The 10,520-nt window shown below is 42.8% G+C and overlaps 1 protein-coding gene across 1 annotated transcript; it reads left to right on the top strand.

Moving 5' to 3' along the window:
* The first annotated feature begins 5,527 nt into the window (after positions 1 to 5,527).
* Positions 5,528 to 6,405, top strand: LOC115784237 (interferon a3-like). The gene is made up of 4 exons (XM_030735385.1): positions 5,528 to 5,741; positions 5,817 to 5,969; positions 6,058 to 6,135; positions 6,220 to 6,405. Exons 1-4 carry the CDS (start codon positions 5,631 to 5,633, stop codon positions 6,403 to 6,405), a joined length of 528 nt encoding a protein of 175 aa, XP_030591245.1. The 5' UTR covers positions 5,528 to 5,630.
* The last annotated feature ends 4,115 nt before the right edge of the window (positions 6,406 to 10,520 follow it).

Genomic DNA, 10,520 nt, shown 5'->3' with positions numbered 1-10,520 from the left:
AGCCCGCGCTTCCGCTGAGAGGCGGAGCCTGATACGACAACCAACGAGGAGACACCGCGGTGAAGTTAGTTTCAAGTTGGATATTGGATATTCAAGCTCCGCAGAGTTAGCGGCATCTAGCTCGCAGTTGATCCGATTCAGGGACTCAGATTTCGGTCAGCCGCTCTCTGCCGCTCCCTGTTCTCTCGCGCGGAGGTTCACTTAGGGACTATCAATAAATTTCCGAACCAAACACTCTTGAGAAACAAAAATCAATAAATCCCTTATTTTGTGACCACCTGTGATGAAACTAATATCAAATCATGCCAATAAATTACAGGTACACAAATTTGTATCCCATTTTTAGCCTTTTTATATTTTTTAGGATTTTTTATAGCCAAAAATTGTGATTTTTCCTCAATAGCTTCCAGGTCATGTGACCCACAAACTCAAAATCTGTGTGAAATTATTTTGATACACTAGACAGATGATGCACACTCATTGTCTTTCCATTTTAAGCACATGGAGGGCTGTGCGGCCCTCCAAAGAAATGCCACCCCACACCATTACTGACCCACTGCCATTACTGAAGGATGTTGCAGGCAGCAGATCGCTCTCCACGGCGTCTCCAGACTTATTTGGTATGAGGGCCTGACGGCCGCACAGCCCTCCATGTGCTCGCCAGAGGTAGCATGACTGCCATTAGGTACCGAGATGAGATCCTCAGACCCCTTGTGAGACCATATGCTGGTGCGGTTGGCCCTGGGTTCCTCCTAATGCAGGACAATGCTAGACCTCATGTGGCTGGAGTGTGTCAGCAGTTCCTGCAAGATGAAGGCATTGAAGCTATGGACTGGCCCGCCTGTTCCCCAGACCTGAATCCGATTGAGCACATCTGGGACATCATGTCTCACTCCATCCACCAACAGACTGTTGCACCACAGACTGTCCAGGAGTTCGTGGATGCTTTAGTCCAGGTCTGGGAGGAGATCCCTCAGGAGACCATCCGCCACCTCATCAGGAGCATGCCCAGGCATTGTAGGGAGGTCATACAGGCACGTGGAGGCCACGCACAATACTGAGCCTCATTTTGACTTGTCTTAAGGACATTACATCAAAGTTGGATCAGCCTGTAGTGTGTTTTTCCACTTTAATTTTGTGTGTGACTCCAAATCCAGGCCTCCATTGGTTAATAAATTTGATTTCCATTGATGATTTTTGTGTGATTTTGTTGTCAGCACATTCAACTTTGTACAGAACAAAGTATTCAATGAGAATATTTCATTCATTCAGAATCAGAATCAGAAGGTTTTTATTGCCATATGGGTGAACAGGTTCACAGCATTAGGAAATTGCTGCGGTCTGATTCATTCAGATCTAGGATGTGTTATTTGAGTGTTATTTGAGTGTTCCCTTTATTTTTTTGAGCTGTGTGTGTGTGTGTGTGTGTGTGTGTGTGTGTGTGGTTGTATATACATACATACACTTCATAATATAATTCATCATAATATTTGGTTTATTTCCTAATTTGATTACAGTGTTCGATGACCAGAGTTGCTGTGCAATGTGTGCGGCCTACAAGCCCCCAGTTTCGGGACCTCAAATGACAGACTGAGTGAGAGTATGAGTTGTCAATGTGAAAATCTGAAGCATGCTGTAACTCTAGGTACTGATAAAGTTGTAAATAACATATGCCAAGCAAGTAAACACCCTACTATGTGACAGGAGAGGAGTATTTACTGTATTACTATACCGCTAAACATATACGCTTTCTGTTATATTTGAACAGATCCAGTGTGACAGTTGTGACAAATGGTTCCATGCCCTGTGCCTAGACATCAAGAGCAAACAATATGAAAAGGCAAAGAGAGGCAGCTGGAAATGTCTGTTGTGCCCCTTATGAAAAAATCTTTCTACTCTGTTCAATGTAGTTCAAAAGAGAGAATTTAAAATTATATGTAGAAAATAAAACTGTACTTCATTTCAATAGCATTAAGGCTGTGCCTCATCTGTCTAGTCTATCAGAATAATTTCACATGGATTTTGAGTTTGCGGATCACATGACCTGGAAGCTATTGAAGAAAAATCATATTTTTTACCATTAAAAAAATCCTAAAAACTGTAAAAAGGCTTAAAATGGAAAGACAATGAGTGTGCATCATCTGTCTAGTGTAGTAGAACAATTTCACACGACCTGGAAGCTATTGAGGAAAAATCACAATTTTTGGCTATAAAAAATCCTAAAAAATATAAAAAGGCTAAAAATGGGATACAAATTTGTGTACCTGTAATTTATTGGCATGATTTGATATTAGTTTCATCACAGGTGGTCACAAAATAAGGGATTTATTGATTTTTGTTTCTCAAGAGTGTTTGGTTCGGAAATTTATTGATAGTCCCTAAGTGAACCTCCGCGCGAGAGAACAGGGAGCGGCAGAGAGCGGCTGACCGAAATCTGAGTCCCTGAATCGGATCAACTGCGAGCTAGATGCCGCTAACTCTGCGGAGCTTGAATATCCAATATCCAACTTGAAACTAACTTGACCGCGGACGAGGAGACCGAGTGACGACAAGCAGACCAATCAGAGCCTTCTCACACAAACCATTCAGTGACTTTTAAAGCGTTTAACTTCCTGTAAACAGATCGAGTCATTTTAGTGTTACAAGAGAAGAAATGCTCCATTCATTCCAGCAACAATAATAAGAGCAGAGAGTCACACAGATCCATCTGTGATGAAAAAAGTAATATTTTAGAAAAGTTCGAGCCGAAACACCATCAGGTGTGTTGCAGTGACCCAGCCTTGAGAAATCAGAGCTCTGTGATTGGCTGTTTCCTGTAAAGCAGCAGCAACGCTCAGATTTCAGCTGTAAGACGTTCCCATCAAAGCGCCGCCGTGCACTGACGGATGAGCCGCTACAGAAACAACACTCCGGTACCGGGGAGCACTGTGCAAAAGTCTTGAGCCACACGCTTTCTGGCATTTCCAGAAGTGCTCTTGAGCAACAGGTCTCTGGCTTTCTGTAGGTCTTCAAGCTTGTCCTTTGTACACTCAGCACTGAACTCTGACCTTTGACTCGTTCCTGACTAAAGGAGCACGACGATCCTGCGCACAGCAGAGGAGCAGCTTTAAAGCATTTCTCTGTGACCAGCAGCCTAACACACACACATACACACACACACACACACACACACATACACACACACACACACACACTCACACACACACAAGCTGTGACACTCTCAGGGACTCGTGCATGCGCACTGAGCTCGCCATCAGAAACGTCATGTTTGTAAAAAAAGAAAAAACGTGTCTGTGTGTCACTGTGCTGTTTGACGGTGCCAATAAAGTTTTATAGATGTAGTCAAAATGTTAATTTAAGATATCTTAAATATAAAAGCTGTCTAATTCAAGATCTCTCTATTTCATTTGACTAAATAAGCTAAGTGCTTTTATTATCTAACATTCACACACCAACACGTGCGTCGGAGAGCAACTTGGGGTTAAGTATCTTGCCCGAGGATGCGGTCCTGGCAATCGAACCGCCGACCTTCCGATCAGTTGGTGACCTGCTCTACCGCCTGAGCTACAGCCACCCTGTAGGCAGCTTAAAGGGAATCAGAATTAGACTTCTAGATATCTCGAATTTAATTTGCACCAGTCAAAACTTCATATCTCCTCTCTAAAAATACATTTACGATATCTTTAATTAGAAATAAGACTAGTCAGAAGACAAAGCGAGATATCTCCAATTAACTTTATGACTAGTCATAATTTAATTGTAGATATCTGAAATATGTATTTCAGATAGTCAGTAATTCAGTGTCTTTGTGTCTACGATGTGAAACTCCGACGGCCTGCCGTGCTGCTGTAGGACTTTCTTCGTTGCCTCATCTGTGACATCACCTGGTGTGACATCACAGCATTTCGTCACCGCTGAGGGTTTCCCCACACAGCAGAAAGTGAAAACGAAGATGATGTCAAACTGCAGAAAACAACAGGAAACAGAGCTGCGGATTTCAAAATAAAAGCATGCCTATGTGCTTAAACAAAGACTGATTGAAAAGAGACAAACAGAAAAGCAGAAGGTTCACACGAGGAAGTGCAGAGAATTAAAGCATCGAATATAAAACACGACAGAAATCCATAAACCTTTAATAAACACACAGCAGGACAAGGAAGCAGCTTTTATTGTGAAGTGCTTCCACTTCCTGTCTATGTGGCAAATGTAAGAGGAACCTCCTTGAAGACCTTCCAGGGTGCTTAAGATTCTAGGGGTCCTTGAGAGGATCTCCAGGGTCCTTGAATATAAGAGTCCCTGTGATCCTTGAGGAAGTGACACGTTCACGTCCATGATGCAGATTAAACACAACCTTTTAAAATAAAATGTGTATTAAATGCTGCATTCAGGGCCCACAGGACATTTCTAAATGTCAGACCTGAGGCTTTTCCTGCAGAGCGGTGTTAAAAACACATGAACACAGGTTGATGATGTGAAGGAACTCCAGCGTAAATAAGAGCAGCTCTGTGTGCAGGTCCTACCTGCTGTGATCAGAGAGCCAAAAGCCCCACTGCTCTGGGAGCGGCTTCAGTCCGGAAAGTGAAACGCTGACTTTCTTTTTCTGTTTTCTGTTTCCTGCTTGGAAAATAAAAGCCTGAACTCTCCTCAGCAGCATGGACACACAGACAGCTCAGCTCTGCACAGCACCTTTATCCATCTATCATCATCATCATCATCATCATCATCATCATGGTCACCTTCACTGGCCTGCTCTTCGTCCTCTGCGGCGCCCTGCCCTCTGCCCTCTGCTGTGATTGGCTCACACACTACAAACATGTGAGCAATGAAGCCCGGGATCTTCTCAAACTCATGGTGAGTACAGCGCTGACAGCAGGTCCTGGAGGGGATTGCAGGGTCTTTAAAACATTCCAGGACTCCTCAAACAGATTCAATGACTTAAAAAGACAGGGTCTCAGGGTCCTTTAAAAGTTTCCATGATCCTTTAAGACATTCAGAGAGTCCTTAAAATATTCCAAGAGGTCATTAAAGACTCTTTTCCAGGACCTTAACGATATTTCAAGAGTGCATAAATATATTGTATTGGTCCTTATATAAATTCAGGGAGACCTGGAAGAGTTTCCAGGTGTCATTAAAAAGTTTCCAGTAGTCATTAAATATATTCAAGGATCCTTAAAATATTCAGCAAGTCACTGAAGAGTTTCCAGGGTCCTTAAAGAGCCTTCGGGACATTCCAGGAGCCACTGAAGAGCCTTTCAGCATATTTTAAAAGGTTTGAGGGGTCCTTGAATGCAGGAGTCCCTGTGAGGGGGCTGTAATGATGCATTCAGGGCCCGTAGGACATTTCTAAAAACAGGTATTCTGCATGTATGTATGATGTTAAAAACAGGGCACAGGTTTTAATGTTGGGCAGTTTATTAAAAACACACTATATTAAACCAGAGAGTTTATGTGTTTACAAACATGAATGTTTACATTAAGGTAAGCACATTAATATTCATGCCTATCTGTAAATATTACAACTTGACTCCACACGTTAATAGAAGAGAAATGATTATATGAGCCATAAACGTTACATGTATGTAAAATGACCTGATGTGACACCAGTTCAGTCTAAGGTCGGTGACGGTGACATGAAGCTCCGTCTCTTCCTGTTTCAGGGCGATCAGCTGACTGCACAGGACACTTCAGCGCCTGCGCTTCGTTTCCCCAGAAATCTCTACAAGAACATCAGAAAGTCTGAGGTACGTCTCTGACGCAATCACCTCTGTCAGCCAATCAGACACCTGCAGCTCACACCTGTCTCTCTGTCTGTCCAGGTGGAGTCAAAGCTGGTTTTCATCAGAGACAGTCTCAAGCTCATTTCCTGTCTGTATCGCCATGACAACCTGTCCTCCGCTCCCTGGGACGCCGACAGGACCGAGCGCTTCCTGACGGTCATCCACAGACAGATAACGGAAGTGAACGCGTGCGTAAGTGAACGCCTCCTTTCCCGTCACGTGTTCAGCTGCAGGTTTTCCTTCCAAACACACAAACAATCGGACGTGTTTTTGTCTCCAGGTGTCGCCGAGCAGAGCAGCGGACAGCAGTCTGAAGCGCTACTACGGGAGACTGGCCAACAGTACTGTGTCCTGCGCTGTAAGTACTGCAGTACTCACTGCGTTACTGTGTGCGGTGACCGTAGTACTGACTGTAGTACTAACTGTAGTACTGTGTGTACAGGGTTGCAGTACTGCGTCGTGGGATCTGCTCAGGATGGAGACCAAACTGCGCCTGGATCAGCTGGAGCTGCTCGTGGCCTCCATCATCAGAGGTTCAGCTGCTCCCAGCAGGAGGCGCTCTGCAGCACAACAGCAGCACAACAGCAACTATGACACAGCGTCTGAGGACTCTGGAGACTGTTTCTGATGGTTTCTACTGTTCATTTATTAGGAATTTATTTATAATATGTATTTATTTATTTTTTATAATATTTATTTATTCATAACATCTATTTATTTATTTATATTTATTTATTTTTTTATAATATTTATTTAATAATGTAAGTAAATAAGCTGTTTTTCAAATTAAATGTTGACCAAAGAATTGCTGTGTGGTGTTTGTTGACCTTTAGAAAAGCATGACACACTGATGTAAAGGGTGGATGTATGTTATGAGAGGCACACACACACTCATGGCCTCCAGAGTCCCGCCCACTGAAGGTTAAAGGTGGGGTTCCACAAGGTGCAGTGCTCGGCCCTCAACAGAGCATGTGCTGCAGCTTCAGGGGGTTGAGCTCCTCTGCCTCTCTGGGGAGGTCTGTGCCAGGGTGCTGGAGAGGAGAGTCCATCTGTTAGTTCAACCTCAGATTCAGGAGGAACCATGTGGTTTTCATCCTGGTCGTGGGACATCAGACCAGCTCTTTATCCTCTCAAAGATGCTCGAGGGTGATGGGAGTTTGTATAAACGTGTTTTATGGACTGGGGAACGACATTGGGGTTGAATGCACAGCCTCCTGTGGGGGTGCATTGGGAGTACTGGGCCTGTTGTTATGGGCACTCTGCAGAACCATAGTCTGTGTTTGGATTGCAGTCCTGGAAGGAGTCAGACTGGTTCCTGGTGGGTGTTGGACTCTGCCAGGGCTGCTCGTTGTCACCGGTTCTGTTCCTAATTTTTAAGGACAGAATTTCTAGGTGTAGTCGAGGGGTGGAGGGTGCTGGTTGGGTGGTCTCAGGGTCTCATCTCTGATTTTACAGATGATCTGGTTCTATTGGCTCTAATAAGCCACGACCTCCAGCTCACACTGGGGCTGTTTGAAGCCAACTGTGGAGACGCTGGGTAAGAGAATCAGAACCTCAAATCTGACACCACGATCCTCAGCTAGAAAAGGGTGGAGCACCCACTCACTTTAATTCAATTCAATTCAATTCAATTCAATTTTATTTATATAGCACCAAATCACAACAAACTGTTGCCTCAAGGCGCTTTGTATTGTGGGTAAAGACCCTACAATAATACAGAAAAAACCCAACAGTCAAAACGACCCCCTATGAGCAGCACTTGGCGACAGTGGAAAGGAAAAACTCCCTTTTAACAGGAAGAAACCTCCAGCAGAACCAGGCTCAGGGAGGGGCAGTCATCTGCCGCGACCGGTTGGGCTGAGGGGAGAGAAAGACATGCTGTGAAAGAGAGCCAGAGATTAATATCAATTAATGATTAAATGCAGAGTGGAGTATAAACAAAGTAAATAAGGTGAATGAGAAACAGTGCATTATGTGAACCCCCCAGCAGACTAGGCCTATAGCAGCATAACTAAGGGATGGTTCAGGGTCACCTGATCCAGCCCTAACTATAAGCTTTATCATAAAGGAAAGTTTTAAGCCTAATCTTAAAAATAGAGAGGGTGTCTGTCTCCCAAATCCAAGCTGGGAGCTGGTTCCACAGAAGAGGCGCCTGAAAGCTAAAGGCTCTGCCTCCCATTCTACTCTTAAGTATTCTAGGAACCACAAGTAAGCCAGCAGTCTGAGAGCGAAGTGCTCTGTTGGGGTGATATGGGACTATGAGGTCTTTGAGATAAGATGGTGCCTGATTATTCAAGACCTTGTATGTGAGGAGAAGGATTTTAAATTCTATTCTGTATTTAACAGGGAGCCAATGAAGAGAAGCCAATATGGGAGAAATCTGCTCTCTCTTTCTAGTCCCTGTCAGTACTCTAGCTGCAGCAATTTGGATCAGCTGAAGGCTTTTCAGGAAGCTTTTAGGACAGCCTGATAATAATGAATTACAATAATCCAGCCTAGAAGTAATAAATGCATGAATGAGCTTTTCAGCATCACTCTGAGAAAGGATGTTTCTAATTTTAGAAATATTGCGCAAATGCAAAAAAGCGGTCCTACATATTTGTTTAATATGTGCATTGAAGGACATATCCTGTTCAAAAATGACTCCAAGATTTCTCACAGTGTTACTGGAGGCCAAAGTAATGCCATCCAGAGTAAGTATCTGGTTAGACACCATGTTTCTAAGATTTGTGGGGCCGAGAACAAGAATTTCAGTTTTATCTGAATTTAGAAGCAGGAAATTAGAGGTCATCCAGGCCTTAATATCTTTAAGACATTCCTGCAGTTTAACTAATTGATGTGTGTCATCTGGCTTCATTGATAGATAAAGCTGAGTATCATCTGCATAACAATGAAAATTGATGCAGTGCTTTCTAATAATACTGCCTAAGGGAAGCATGTATAATGTAAATAAAATTGGTCCTAGCACAGAACCCTGTGGAACTCCATAATGAACCTTAGTGTGTGAAGAAGACTCCCCATTTACATGAACAAATTGGAGTCTATGAGATAAATGTGATTCAAACCACTGCAGTGCAGTACCTTTAATACCTATAGTATGCTCTAATCACTGTAATAAAATGTTATGGTCAACAGTATCAAAGCTGCACTGAGGTCCAACAGGACAAGAACAGAGATGAGTCCACTGTCAGAGGCTGTAAGAAGATCATTTGTAACCTTCACTAATGCTGTTTCTGTACTGTGATGAATTCTGAAACCTGACTGAAACTCTTCAAATAAACCGTTCCTCTGCAGATGATCAGTTAGCTGTTTTACAACTACTCTTTCAAGGATCTTTGAGAGAAAAGGAAGGTTGGAGATTGGCCTATAATTAGCTAAGACAGCTGGGTCAGTGATGGCTTTTAAGTAGAGGTTTAATTACAGCCACCTTGAAGGTCTGTGGTACATAGCCAACTAATAAAGACTGATTGATCATTTTTAAGATTGAAGCATCAATAATTGGAAAGACTTCTTTGAACAGTCTAGTAGGAATGGGATCTAACAAACATGTTGCTGGTTTGGAGGAAGTAACTATTGAAGTTAACTCTGAAAGATCAACTGGAGCAAAAGAGTCTAAACAAATACCAGCAGTGCTGAAAGCAGCCGAACATGAAGAATAATCTTTGAGATGGTTATGAATCATTTTTTCTCTAATGTCTAAAATTTTATTTGTAAAGAAATCCATGAAGTCACTACTAGTTAACGTGAAAGGAATACTCGGCTCTACAGAGCTCTGACTCTTTGTCAGCCTGGCTACAGTGCTGAAAACAAACCTGGGGTTGTTCTTATTTTCTTCAATTAATGATGAGTAGTAAGATGTCCTAGCTTTATGGAGGGCTTTTTATAGAGCAACAAACTTTTTTTCCAGGCTAAATGAGCATCTTCTAATTTAGTGAGACGCCATTCCCTCTCCAGCTTTCGGGTTATCTGCTTTAAGCTGTGCGTTTGTGAATTATACCACGGAGTCAGGCACTTCTGATTTGAAGCTTTCCTTTTCAGAGGAGCCACAGTATCCAAAGTTATACGCAGTGAGGATGTAAAATTATTGACGAGATAATCAACCTCACTGGGAGCAGAGTTTAGGTAGCTGCTCTGCACTTTAGTTAAACCAGAATGTGAGCAATAAAAATGCTCAGAAAGACTCAATCTGTTCAATGAAGGAGAAGAAAGAAGAACCGAGTCTGTGGATCCACAAACAGAAACAGCTTCCTCTCTGATTCTTTCCTACCAGTGAAATGGGAGCTGAGCTGCTCCAAGCTCAGGTGTGTCGGGCTTTCAGAGATGTTCTTCTGCACACCTTGTTTGTAATGATTGAGCTCCTGTTGCCTTCCTTCAACATTTCTAGATCAATTCAGTTCAATTTTTTTAATATAACACCAAATCACAACAGACAGTCGTCTCAAAGCGCTTTGTATTGTAAAGACCCTGCAATCATACAGAGCAGAACCAACAAACGGGAAGGAGGACAGGTCAGTTCAGCCAAGCTGCAAACCTCAGGAAGTTCAGGAAGTCTCATTCACATTTATTGAAGCACTGAGTCGAGTAACAGTAAAGTCAGATTATTTTAATTATTGAGCGCTCCAAAGAAGCAGTCACATGTTTCAGGTTGTTTGCAGGAAAGGAAATCAGAATTTCTCAGAAAACATTTCTAATAGAACAAATAAGATCTGATTGAATCTCCTGCGTTTCCAGGACTTCCTCAGA

This window comes from Archocentrus centrarchus, chromosome 8, assembly GCF_007364275.1.
Source record: "Archocentrus centrarchus isolate MPI-CPG fArcCen1 chromosome 8, fArcCen1, whole genome shotgun sequence".
Lineage (NCBI taxonomy): Eukaryota > Metazoa > Chordata > Actinopteri > Cichliformes > Cichlidae > Archocentrus > Archocentrus centrarchus.
This window is presented reverse-complemented; position numbering and strand designations above follow the sequence as displayed.

Coding starts and splice junctions, on each gene's coding strand:
- LOC115784237 (XM_030735385.1), top strand. CDS start 5,631: ATGAAGCTCCGTCTCTTCCTGTTTCAGGGCGATCAGCTGACTGCACAG. Junction 5,742..5,816: donor AGAACATCAGAAAGTCTGAG/GTACGTCTCTGA, acceptor CTGTCTGTCCAG/GTGGAGTCAAAGCTGGTTTT. Junction 5,970..6,057: donor TAACGGAAGTGAACGCGTGC/GTAAGTGAACGC, acceptor TTTTGTCTCCAG/GTGTCGCCGAGCAGAGCAGC.